General features: G+C 46.4%; 2 protein-coding genes across 3 annotated transcripts; one reads left to right on the top strand and one right to left on the bottom strand.

The window, feature by feature from the left end:
* Window positions 1–347: 347 nt before the first annotated feature.
* On the bottom strand, window positions 348–3,167 carry trappc3 (trafficking protein particle complex subunit 3). Its single transcript, XM_029167338.3, has 5 exons — window positions 2,985–3,167; window positions 2,502–2,599; window positions 1,563–1,662; window positions 1,172–1,354; window positions 348–1,044 (listed from the first exon to the last, which is right to left on the bottom strand). Exons 1-5 carry the CDS (start codon window positions 3,024–3,026, stop codon window positions 925–927), a joined length of 543 nt encoding a protein of 180 aa, XP_029023171.1. The 5' UTR covers window positions 3,027–3,167; the 3' UTR covers window positions 348–924.
* A 451-nt stretch (window positions 3,168–3,618) lies between these two features.
* On the top strand, window positions 3,619–13,542 carry smap2 (small ArfGAP2). 2 transcript variants are annotated; one of them, XM_029167247.3, is made up of 9 exons: window positions 3,619–4,043; window positions 9,858–9,991; window positions 10,072–10,236; window positions 10,349–10,408; window positions 10,591–10,648; window positions 10,751–10,905; window positions 10,997–11,177; window positions 11,367–11,734; window positions 11,808–13,542. In XM_029167247.3, exons 1-9 carry the CDS (start codon window positions 3,938–3,940, stop codon window positions 11,931–11,933), a joined length of 1,353 nt encoding a protein of 450 aa, XP_029023080.1. In that variant the 5' UTR covers window positions 3,619–3,937; the 3' UTR covers window positions 11,934–13,542. The 2 variants fall into 2 exon arrangements, with proteins under 2 accessions (XP_029023080.1, XP_040928876.1); XM_041072942.2 differs by lacking the exon at window positions 3,619–4,043 and having other exon boundaries at window positions 4,106–9,991.
* The last annotated feature ends 95 nt before the right edge of the window (window positions 13,543–13,637 follow it).

Here is a 13,637-nt window from a genome sequence, read left to right on the forward strand (position 1 = left end):
TAATGCTCTCAGTGGCCAGACCAGATTGTTGCTTTTATGAAAAAGACCAGGGATAATTTGTGTGTAAATGCCTTTCTGTGTTTCCACTTATTGACGAGGTGTGCAGCGCGGCTAAATGAGAAGTTCTGTTCGTTATTTCTGGGTGATGTGAACCCATTCACAGGTGTGACGACCGCGACCAAGCGCTTTTAGTTAACCGTTCACTTTCAGAGCCCCCCACACACACACACACACATTACTATTGCCCACATAGCGCACACTGATGCAGAGCTGACAAGGTGGTGTGGTGTGGGGGATGCAGCGTTTGTGCCCAGCAGTCCTGCTATAAAGTCTCACACACCCAGGCATCATATCAAACATGCCACATTTATTTGACATATGCACCTGGATAAATTATAATGCCAAACAACGGGCAGCAATATACATATAATGTGATTTCATTTTAAAAAAAGAAAAAGAGACTAACACACAGACATAATGAACAGTAGGTGGCTTTACTGCCACACACCAAAAAACAACATAGCAATTAAAAGATTACTATTTGCAGAATGAACAAAGATTAGATGTTTTCTTTCATGTGGGATGGTAGAGAAGGAATGAACTGGAGCTTCCATTCACCGTAATACGCCCTCCAACTAAACCAGTGAAAAAATGCTAGAGGATGTGATATAAGTACCAGCGTGTCTTATAATCTTCTGTTTATTTGGGTACAGTGTGTCTTTGCTTTGTGACAAGTCCCAATCATTTTTTTTAACTGGGGAAAAGAGTCTGGAGAATGAAGACGCTAGATGCGCAAAACATAAAACGAAACGTCCGGTCTACAGTGTTATGGAGGAAAACATACTTCGGCCATCGAGGCGTCCCACTCAGCCTGATGTTTTAAGTCTATTCATCCTCACTTATAGTCCTTTTCCTTATTTCCTGTTACTCGTCTCCTGCTGGGAGGTTTTCTTCAATTCTCTTGATGAACTTCATGCGAATTTCTGTCACATTGTCACCTCTCAGTGTGTCCTGGACAAATCTGACGTCCACCGCCATCTGGACCTGAATTCAAGTCATAAGCAAATATTAAGGCTTTATCAATTTTTAAGTTCAGATTATAGTGTTTTTCTGTGATTGTAATAACCAGATATATATTTATACACACAAGCAGTGTGATTATGGGTCTTACCATCTCCAGGGCTCCTCTGAGGACCCCACACAACAGATTGGAGTAGATGAGTGTGCTGTGATTATCTGGCAGCTCCACAAAGTCCACCAAGGGGTTGTTTTCAAGGATGAGGGAGAATTCATCTCCTGCTGGACTCCAGTTAGTCACACTGGGAGTGATTCCCAGGTACATCTTAAATGCCACCTAATAACAACAAAAAACAGCATTATGACCACTATTGCAATCAGGCTTACTGTTACTGTACACTACCATATACGAGAAAGCTGCTCATCTAGAATCATTTAACCAATAATCACGCTCTCCAATACATCATATTTGTATCTGTTTCACATAATTTTCCTTTTCCTCTTTGTAAAAGAAAAGCACAGTCACACTGGCACACTCCCGTTACCTTGGCAATGACATCGGCAGTTTCTCGGAAATCCTGACACCTGCCTATGTTGGAGCGTGCCAGGAAGTCCTCGATAAGACGCACCCCGATGTTATAACCCCTACAAAAGAAAGAAGAACAAATGATGAACGTTTTCTTCCCCTTTATACAACACAAACGTACTGAGAACAAATCAGTAGCCTGGTAGAAGAGTTCTACATCCTCCAAGACATTTTTGGTCATTTGGCAAATGATGAACATTCTGGTTAAAAGGTCAAGTCAACTTATGTTAACTACAGTTTATGAAGCCAACTGATGCATCCCAGACCTAAAATGGTCCGTCTCTGACCAGCTGGCCATAGTGGGCAGATTCACTGCCTTCTAGGGCCACCTGAGACAAGTCTTGTCTCACAGAGCTTACGGTTGCTGCACATCAATGGAAAACATACATTCCAAAGTTAAAATATTGGAATCATAATGCTGTCAGATTTTCTTTAATACCTTCTCTTCGGTATGCTATATAACAGTGTGGGGAAAGTGTGAAAAACAAAACCAAATGTTTGTTTTTGTTTGTTTTGAATGTTATGTTCTGAACAGTGGGAAACTATTTAACGATGGCATTAATAAACCCTAAGAATTTAGAGGGTTCTTCATAACTGGCTTTTCATTAGGGAGCAATAACGAGTTCACCTTAGAATGAGACTTTTACATCTACAGTACTAAAAGATGCTTGCATTGCTGCATTCAGGGACAGTAGACAGGATCAGCTATACACTGTAAAGTTAGAAAGTGAGAGGCAGGAGGTGGGGGTGTATTCAGATGCAACCTTACCTCCAGATGTGACTGCATCTGGATATACGTCACATGTCACATGTATATATCTCACATAAGCTGATCCTAATAAGGCACTGTGTTCGATTTTTTCCATTAATGACAGCTAGACATGGATTGAGTACTTACATCTTATCCAGTTGTTTGTTGACTTCCTCGTCGTTCTCATAGTCTTTACAAAGCTGGGTGACCAGAGCTCCATACGTCAGTGTGAACAGCTCTGAGTTCTATGGACAAGAGCAATACTCGTATTTCACAGCGTTCAAAAGCCTGACCCCTGACAGATTCTGGTGCTGTTATTATAAATATCAGATATAAAATCATGCTTTTATTCCTTACGCTTAATGTGTACGTTTTACTTTACGTTTTATCCACAATGTAGATATTAGCTACTTCAATAAACTGTTTGTTTACTAGAAATAATCTCCTTCCTGTTAAAGGCACATTAGTCAGCAATTAAGTAAATGTTTGTTCGGTCGGCCTAAATGTTTCTACACGCTGTCTATGTATGCTTTTAAATGAAATCTTCATGCTAGGAATTAGCTCGAAGCTATCTGGCTACGGCTTAGCGTGCTAGCAGCTAGGCTAGCCAGTAAATTAATCCTCTCTTACCATCTTCTTGCTGTCTGTCGTTCGGTTGGATTGCCTGGACATTGTGGACAGTGTTACAAGCGTACACAGGTGGTGACTCGATGTTAATCCTTTATTTATTTGATTCTCGTTAAGCGGTTGTTTCCGTAATCGCCAGTGAAGTCACACACTTCCACTAATCAAGCTTACGAGATCTAAGTAACTTCCGGTTGTACTTCACTTTACTTACTTTATTTTACTTACTTTATTTTACAAGAGGGGTGATTTTTGTTGAAATCAGTTTTAAAAACACAGAAGTGAAAGTAAATGTATCCATTTATCCGTTAGGAAAGACTACATTGACTTCTGTTTTTGCAACATACATAGGATGTTCTTTTATTTAAAAAGGGGAAAACTAAACATTTTATTTTGTAGACATGCACAACAGTTTCCGGTAGTGCTTTTGTGAATTCCACCTGCTTCGATGCCGTCTCCAGTCAGCTGTTTCTTCGGCTGTATCCCTAGCTGTCATCTGTTTTATCGCCGTCTCGCGTTCTGGAGACCAACCAGACTCCAACAGTACTTATATGTGACCACATGGTGGCGCTGTGTGTAGCTGTTTGAAAATGAAAAGTCAGAGAGAGAGAGAGAGAGAGAGACTGACGACTCAATACCACTCTCTGCGACTGTCACTCTTAAAGTCGACTCCACATTTTGGACCTTAGCTGCTGCCCTGCGCGTTACGTCCTGATTGGGATGTTGCACCTCCAGTAAGCCTCGCGCTGGTTGGCTGAGACAACAATCATCCCATCGCGGTGAAACAAACTCCCCGTGCTCCACAGCGAAGAGGAGGAGGAGGAGGAGGAGGAGGAGGAGGAGGAGGAACCGAGCGCATCGCCTCTGCAAACACTGCTTTCATTTTGTCAAATAAGAAGCTGTTTGACAATAGCCGGTGCGGACTGTAGGGGCCGTGGAGGAGGAGGAGGACGAGGGAAATGATGACTGGCAAATCTGTGAAAGACGTTGACAGATTCCAGGCTGTCCTCAACTCTTTATTGGCGCTGGAGGAGAATAAATACTGTGCCGACTGCGAATCAAAAGGTAGGTCGCCTGTCCTGCGTCGGTATCTGTCCGTGGAGTGAGTCTTGGCGTGTGTCTTATCAACCCCCCCCCCCCCCACCCACCCTCACCCCCTCCCTCCCCAGTTCATTTACTACGCTGGAAAATGCGGCGCCGCATATATCACCCGTCGACCAATTACCGTGTACTATGGAACAAGACACGGGATGCGTGGCGCGCAGCTTCATCAGGTCGTGCTCCCCTAAGCAAGGTGTTCCTAATCCCCAGATGCCTCATCTAAGGCTTTAAGAGACGATTATTAGACGAACTACACGTGATCGTCAACAAAAATCACTATAACGTAGCTGCTGTCATCGCTGCCTGTCCTCCGTTTGCAAACCACTGGAGTAGCAGATTTACAGTAGTGACTTTGACTCACCCTGAACAGACTGTTCCTGGAGCCTGAGCACAGATCAGGACACGGAGAAGCTTAAACCCTAACAAAGGAATTTCATTATTCCTATGTCTAACCTTATTCTACAGACCTAGCGCATGTATAGACGCCTACATAAACCCTGCGAATGAATAAGAACGTTTTTCTAAGCTGATTTAGATGCTGTAGTCGTGACGTCACACTAAGACCCCCCCTCGTGGGTTTTTATTTCTGGGGACAGGTATCATGAGGTCATTTGTGTGATCTAGGCTTATTCTTGTGCAGCCTCTCATAGAGTCTGGCCCCACTGGTCAGCCAGTCTACCTGTGGCCTCCGCCGAGCCTTGAACTTTGTCATGAGCTATTTGCTAAACCTGTTTTGCCCCTCTGCCATTGTGATCACAAATACACTGAGTTGGAGTCAACAAAGTAATTCTCCAGAGCATCACGGCACTACAACTGGGAAGCTGAAGTCTTTATTATGATCTAGGATCAACTATAAATTAAATGTATGTGTAAAACGCCCTTATGCAAAACTATTAAATATTGATCATATTCTTAGCATATGCTATAGTGTTTTCTACTCTCCGTATTCTGGCTTCTGCTGGATCTCAAGGTGGTTCTGATGTAACTCGGCGTTGAGATTGATGAAACTGTCCTTGTGTGTCGTGACGCCGTACTTTGTCCGAGAAATGATTCAACGGGGCAGCTGCGAGCCTCCGTATGTGCTTCCACCCTGTTGGCAGCGCCTTTCTCGCTAGTAAATTCACCAGAGAAGCCCCTGTAAGTGGGTAAATCACTGCACACTGGCCTGAAGGGGGGACCTGAGCCATTCCCAAGGAAAACTTTATAAATAACCATAGTAAGCAAGTGAGTGCAGCTCAGTTCATAGTTGATAATGTACAACAGGGCTGTGTCCTGGTTATTTGTTATTCAATCTGCAGTGTCCACAGTGGAGTCAACCTCCAGTTCAGTGGATGTTTGTTGTTGACGTGGTTGACGTAGAAATGTTCTGTGGGCAAATATTTTAGGAGAAACAGAAAAATATTGACAGCCCTTCTGCTTTGAACATGAAACTTTATGTAACAGAAAAAAAAGAATTATAATTGGTTTGATCAGGACACTGAATCCTCAGTTCTATAATAATGGGTATATTGTTCGAGCGCCTGTGGCCTTTGGGTGTTTTTTTTTAATAAGATATAAATAGACCTGCAGACGATGTGAGACTTCAGACAAACGCATTTGTGACTGTTCTGAAGTCAGCTGAAAATGCCCACAGTGTAATCGGGCCCTGGTCTGAAGGCGTGATCATGTCGGCAGCAGACTGCAGCGTGGGGCACGACTCCTGCCTTTGTGATGCAGGCGACCTTTGGAGGAGCAGGTGATTTAAAAGTCTTTGTTTGTTGCTCCTTTTTTTTTTTTTTTTTTTTTTGGACTCCACTGTGCGACAGACTGGTCTAATTAGACTCCACGTGAGATTAGCCGGCACAGACGCAACAAGGACGCAGAAGCTTTTGCATTGAACTCACTCTGAAAGCGACTTTTATGTGTCATTTATTCTTCTTACAACCTACAGTATGTATCGCTGACTGCCAGCCCACTCCTCATCCTTATTTCCTCACTCTATATACTGTATGAACCATTTGTCCCATGTCCTTCCTCCTTTCATTCAGGCTTGTGGCCATATGGCTCGTGCTGAGGTTTGATCTAATCTTGTTTGCTCTAATGGTGATTGCACCTTCCTCCTAGTCACCCAGCGACTGAACAGGAAGTGGAAAAATGTATGTACTGTAGCTAAGAGATGCTTAAAGCAGCCTATGCAGACTGTACAGATACCGAACAGCCGTGAGTCCATAGCAGCTTTACTACCTGCCGTCCTGTTGTGCTGCATGCGTTTCTTTCTTCTTGTTGTTTGTTTTGCTTTATTGCCACATCCTGACAATGTGACACGTCTGCTCTAGAGCTCTGCCAGGAAGTGATGAAGACATAGAGGAGGTGCATAATGTAGTGCAGACTTACACTCTCGTTTCAATCTCAAGGGGCTGCGTCTCTGTGTGTGTGTGCGCGTGCATGTGTGTGTGTGAGTGTGTGAGTGTTTGCACTTGCATAAAAATCAGCCGCCTCCATTGTCTCCATTGTACCTGTGCTTACGTACACATCGGGGCCCTGTTGCTGTGGAGATCTCACCTGGCAATGTCACGCTCATCCCATGGCACGCTTACTGTAGCCACCACCGCAGAGGACCCCCCAACCTCCCCCACCCGCCATTCTGATATTGAAACAAGGAGGTTGATTGGCTGTTTGTGCCTTCTGGTCGCCGCCGAGTCCAAAGTCACACACTACTAAAGCGATGGAGGCCCAGTGGTGGACTCAGCCCTATGTTACCGTGTGTTTACCTCTCTCAAATGCTGGCTTGGCCCCTGATTAGGGTCCAAACAAAGAGGTTTTCCATCTACACTTTGACACACAGTCCTCTTTGAGTCACGTGACATTGTGCTATGGTTATAGATTCCCCCCTCTCCAAAAGTTACAAATTAATTAATGTACAACCAGCAGCTGGAACACAGATTGTCTAGTGTCGTGCCCTCGTTGGCCATCCAGCCTTACAGAGGCTCTATAACACGGTAGAACAGCACATGAAATCGTGTGATAAGGTCAAACAGGAGACAGACAAAATACTGTACCAGCCACAGCTAACAATAACTGGTGGCGGCACTTCCTGACGCCGCTAAAATTACAATGGAGGTGAAACTATGCAACACATTCACATCTGAAGTGGTTATTTCTGGACTTGATTGAGCTTCAGCCGTAGCACTCGAGTAAAATATACGGTGTAAGTATGAGCAAATGCACTTTGTTCTTATACACAAAGTTTGCAGTTGATGATGAAATGGGGTCAGATTGGTCTTTTGATTAATAATCCATTAAACCTCAGTGTATTTCCTACAGATGGTGTGGATGGGCGTGTTTTAATAAATAATCAACAGGGGACCATCTGTGTGGAGCAGAATGGGACTGGGTCAGCAGGTGGCCTCGGGGTCCTGGGTGGGTTGGAACGGTAGCTGGAGGTGCGTTTGTGTGACGGTGGCAGCGTGGGAGCTTTTAGGATCCACTGGCGGCTAATGACCGAGGCTCTGCTGGATTTACCGGGCGAGGCTTTCATCCCTATGGGACGCAGTCTAACGAGCCATATGCACCTGATTATGCATGTTTGCGTGTGACATACGCACTTACGCTCGTCACCATATGTGGTCCTGGAAGTCTTCCTTCCATCCAGTGACATACAGTAGTGTTCCCAACACTGTTCATAGTCCCTAATACTTCCTAAAAGAGCTTTTTACTGACAAATCCTGCCTTTATGTGACATTCAAAGGCTTTGGTGTCATTGTATGAGAACCCCTTCTGCTACAGTGATGAATTTAGCCTCGTGGCCTTGAAACCACTTTGAAAAACGATCACTTAGCATTGCATTCAGAAATATAACCTAAAACTCCTAGTGCTTTGGAAGGACACCACTAATTCTGTGCAGAGACGCAAACAGGTTTCCTGTGCTGATATTAGATAATGCTGACATCTCAGAGACAGCGTTGCTCCTGTGAAGATGGTGTCTGTCAGAACATAACACGTTGTGAGGCCTCGGGCGGCATGTTGTTCAGCCACATCCCTGCATCCTACTATCAGGACTGCACCAACTGCACTTTGGTAGAATCCTCGGTCCCCGAACGCTTCAAAAGGGCCAAACACACACATTTTGAGCGTGTTGCAATCCGCTTATATCTACAGAGGGTGCAGGCGCGTGCAGCCGGTACATGTGTGTAAATGTGTTGGTGGGTGAGTGATAGAGATTCACTCTGCAGCCACGTCCCAGCAGGTCATCCAACAGGCTGTTTGTTTTGCCCCTGGCTCGTGCCCCGGCTCTCCCGATGTGCATCAAGCTGCGTGTTTGACAACCACAAACAGACGTTTATTCGCAGTCTGTTATAAATCATCCACAACTGGCTCGTCTGCCCCGTACAAACAACCACAGATATACAGTATTACTCCCCCCAGTGTCTTATACTGAAAATTAGATGTGGCCATTGGTTGTTGGATTTGAAATGAAAATGAAAACAGGACGTTTCCTCAGCACTCTTACCTTGACAGTGAAGAAATGAGCAGTGCAACGCAAACACTGAACCCGTCTTGTTCAATCTCTCCTTCCTTTTTTTTAAGACATCTATTCCTCCCACTCTCTTCTTACGATATCTGTTTAAAGTACCTGGAGGTGTGCGGTGCCCTGATGCCAGACAGACCTACTGTGTGCGGGTCCGTACTTAAGAGCCGCATTGATTGGAACCAAAGAGGCAGGATGCGAAGCGCTAATAAGCGCAATAGGAAACAACAGGAGCGCTTTCTGAGCCTGTACTCGGCTCAGTAAGAAAGTGAAAAAGAGGAGAATCACGACTGCAAAAGTTCAGCACTCCACAAACAATAGTTTTCTACTGTTATGAGTTAACAGAGCAACTAATTCTGCTGACAGACGGTCAGGATGATGCATTCATCGCTGACTAATGGGCCTCTGTGTATGTTTGCTGGAAAGAATAACCTTTTTCCCTCAGCGCTCACGGGCCAGGATGCAGCCACGACCAGAGGCTATGAGTTGACCCTGCACCCAGACGCTGGGTTTCCGCAGCTGCCACAAAGAGGAAGGTCCCGAAACCCGCGCTTCCTCGCTCATTTGCATAGAATGGCCTTCGAAGGAGAGGCAAATCCAAAGCTGACGCTGCTCTTCCACCTAGTGGCGTCACGGCCGCACTTCAAGACCGAGGCCAGGGCAGCTCGTCCAGAGACGATGAGGGTTAGGAGGAGATGGAGGACAGAGGGGTGTGAGGATGACTGGACCCTGAAGAGGACGGTTGCATAATATGAGCAGAAAAATACCCCATCACTTCTGTTTTTATTGCCCCGTCTCCCAGAAAGGCAAGCCGCACAACAATAAAAGCACCGGCCCATGCAGCGTAGGGGTCGATATAGATTATACAAGTGCTCAGTGGCGCCACTGAGACGCACATGGCAATAACATGCACACAATGGCCCACTCAGATACACTGCACCCACACAGGCTCATGATCAAATGAGTAATCACACCCTACAGGTATCCACGCTGCCGGTGTGTGTTTGAGGGACTCTCTCCCTCTCTCGTCTCTGTTATGTAGGCTAACGCTGCCGGAGCTCATTATGTGTGAGGACACAGGATGACTTACACGGGATTAGACGCGATCCCATCTGAATTCACACTCATAATTGAGGTTTCAGGCTCATCTCAGTGTAATTGGACTAAAATTAGGAGTTTGTTGCTAGCCAATCTCCGGCTCCATCACCCCTTTCTTCCACTTACTCCTCGCTTTTCATTTTTTTTTTTTTGGGGGGGGGCCGTCTCACCAGGTCCACGATGGGCTTCCTGGAATTTGGGCATCTTCATCTGCATCCGCTGCGCTGGCATCCATCGAAACCTGGGGGTCCACATCTCCAAGGTCAAGTCGGTGAACCTGGACCAGTGGACTCAGGAGCAGGTCCAGGTCAGAGGTCATACTACGAACACAGATACACATGGCAGTGGGGACGTTGGGGTTGTTACTGAACGTACCAGTGCTCCCAGTGTGTTCAGGAGATGGGGAATGCCAAGGCCAGGCGTCTGTACGAGGCGTTCTTACCTGAATGCTTCCAGCGCCCAGAGACAGACCAGTCTGCAGAGATCTTCATCAGGGACAAGTACGACAAGAAGAAGTACATGGATAAAGTCATTGACATCCAGATGCTCAGGGTGAGTCCACACACACACACACACACACACACACACACACACACACACACACACACAAACGCGCTGGAGAAACACCAGAACCAGAATCAGCATATCTATTTTCTGTGCGTAGAAAGAGAAGAGCTGTGACAACATACCTAAGGAGCCAGTGGTGTTCGAGAAGATGAAACTGGTAAGAGACCGGCCGTCGCCTCAGTCCTGTAGATTGTTAGTGGTTTACAGCCGGTGCTGCTGTGACTCGAGCGAGAAGGTCAGTCCACCACCGGGGAGCCTGGAGGAGCGTTCCTGGAATCGGGCTCGTTCGTCAGCGCAGACGTGTCGAATTAATTGCATCGATTTTCTCCATTGTGACAGAAAAAGGACGTGAGCCCGAAGACGGACCCCCAGTGTGTGACGGACCTGCTTGGACTAGGTATCCCACCTCGAACCCAACCCAGCCCCGCAGAGCACGGGGACGGAGGACAAATGGACTTCATCAATGTATGACGCCGATGTCCTCTCTCCCCTCTGTCAGACGCCCCTGCTCCCAGTCCTGCAGTGTCCAACGGCGGAGCGGGTGTAATGAGCAGCAACCGCAGCCCGGCAGTGTCTAATCCACCTCCGGCCCATTCTGCCCTGGACCTTTTCAGCTCGCTGCCAACGCCCGCCTCTTCCTCCGCTAAAGCAACAGTATGACAGACGCCACACTGTGCACAGCTCACACCGCATGCTTGTTCTGCTCCTGCAGCCTGATAACTTTACCCCCCCCCTCGTCTCTCAGGCCGCTTCCAGCTCCCTGACTCAGAGCAGGGTGACTGCCTCGGTGCCTGAAAACCTCAGTCTTTTCTTGGATCCGATGCCCAAAGCAGAGGAGGGCGCCGTCAAGAAGCTGTCCAAGGACTCCATACTCTCCTTGTATGCTTCCACCCCCTCAGTGCATGCCGGCAGTATGGCCACTCATGGTGAGCCTTGAATAGATGCTTTTTATCCCATTTTCTGATGTAATTCTTAGATGCTCATAATTAATCTAATGACTAATTGCAATAATCTCAGCCAAACACATTGTACACCACCTGTCCAATACTCTGATCCTTTAGTCTCATTACTACCAAGCTTCATTATCATTTCCCTGTGTCTGTGATTGGTTGCAGGGTTATACATGAACCAAGTGGGATACCCGACCCACCCGTACGGCTCGTACCACTCTTTAGCGCAGGCAGGAGGGATGATGACGTCGCACATGGCCATGATGGGGCAGCAGCAGAGCGGCATGATGGGCGTCCAGCAGGGCGCCATGGTTGGAGTTCAGCAGAGCAGCATGATGGGAGCCCAGCCCGGCGGCGGCGGCGGCGCCACCGCGCCCTACATGGGAGCGGTGGGACAGCAGCAGAGCCGAATGACGGCGCACCAGCAGAACGGCATCATGGGACAGCAGCCGGTCGGAGGCGTGGCCACGCTGCCCCACCAGCAGGTGTACGGAGCTCAGCAGGCGCAGCAGCTGCAGTGGAACATCGCCCAGGTGTGTGTGTGTGTGTATGACCACATCAGTATTGACAACAATAATAGTCCCTGAGCGTCCTTTGTTCTCGCAGATGACTCACCACATGGCTGGCGTGAATCTCTACAACACGAGTGGCGCGGTGGGATACAGCGGCCAACACATGGGGGGTTCAGCCACGCCGAGCTCAACGCACATGACTGCACACATCTGGAAATGAACTCATATGTTTGAGAGGCGAGGTGTTACGCGTTACAAGTAAGAGAGGAGGCCGAGGCGTAGGATTGTGTGGACCGGATGAGGAAGAGGAGGAGGAGGAGGAGGAGACAGGCTGTCAGCTCCCCTCCTCTCTCCTCTCAGCTCACGCTTCCTCCTCTCCTGTCATTCATAGCCATGTTTTTTGCAGATTTCCATGCTTGCCTTCAGAGCATCATCATATGATGACCTAGACAACAGGACTGAGACCAGAGGTCAGGAGAGAGTCTCTGCTGTGTGCGCGTCACTAACGGCCGGAAGAACAACTCGTTTTCCTTAATCAGAGTCAGAGTAGATTGAAGATCCCCCTAGCTTAGCATCAGCAGGTGACGCACCAAAATACAGATGTCTAGTCATTTATCGAAAACTCTTGGCCCTCATGTTTGCACCACACGTACATTTTAATGGTAGTAGTCTGGGAATAGTAAAATTCAGTGAAATTCTGTATTTCTTTTTTCTAACTGAGGTCTAAAGGTTTTGTTTTGAAGTTAATTTCCTGCGTTTGCTATATAATCTAATATAAACACCCACGAATTAAGCTGCTCTGGCTATTTTGATCCCTTTATATGTTGATAGATCAACAACAACCTAGACAGCCCTTACGTATGATGTCTTCTACTCTACTCTGTTCACAGGGCTCTTTTTACATCGAGTCTAGACTTTAAACGACGCCGGTCGAATTTTGGGAGACCAAAGATGAAAACTAGCTTTATTACGGTTATACAGTGTTCCAACATGCTTTACTACATAACCACCTAACTAGTGATGAGTAGAAGCGTCGCTCCTTTAACAGTATGTCTGCATACCTGCTCCCGAGCGTCACTGTGCTGCCTATATGCTGTACACGGGGGGGGGGGGTCCAATCAGAAGCCACTTGCATGCGATGTCGTCACTGTAAGCGCTCACCAACCTCAAGTTAAGAAACTACCTTGTACAATGGAGGCCTCAATAACGATGAATGTCTGTAAATAACAGAAGTGGAGGAGGAGGGAACAGAGACAAAAGATGGCTTCCGCAGAACTGCATGAGAAGAATGTCTATCTAGCTCTGACTGTGTGTACCGTACTGTATGTTTATTACGATATCTGAATGTGTCTCTGGATTATGTAACTGAATGTTTCGCTCCGCTGTTCACGTGGGTCAGTTTTTAGATCGACGGAAACGCCCGCTGAATGTGTTGGGACCTCGGCCTACGTCGGCGCGTGTTCGTCATATCCTTTGACTCTGACTACTTACACGAGCCCACACTTTTTTAAATATGTTCATTCCTAGAAATGCATGCCATTGTTGTAAATAGTCTTCTCTTTCTGTTTTTTCCGGTCTAAAAGCATGTCAGTGTTGAGCTGCCGCTTTGAACGAGAGGGTTAAGAGAGAAATAAATGACCGTAAATGAGCAGCGTGGCTGAATTTTGGAAAAGCAGTAAAGCATCTCAGAACTCAGTTTTTGTTTTTTTTTCTGTTTTTTTCATCTGTAAGGATTTTAGCTGGCTTATATTCAGTTCATTTTACGTCTGGTATCTTTTCTGTGAAATCAAAGCAAATAAATGACTATCTTTTATGTATTTGTCAATCGAGCCATTGTATGTTTTATTCTATACATTAACATAAACACAGCTTAAGTTCCAGATTCTTATGTTTTGTCCTTTTTGAATTCATATTCTCACATTTA

Source organism: Betta splendens, chromosome 11 (genome assembly GCF_900634795.4).
Source record: "Betta splendens chromosome 11, fBetSpl5.4, whole genome shotgun sequence".
Taxonomy (NCBI): domain Eukaryota; kingdom Metazoa; phylum Chordata; class Actinopteri; order Anabantiformes; family Osphronemidae; genus Betta; species Betta splendens.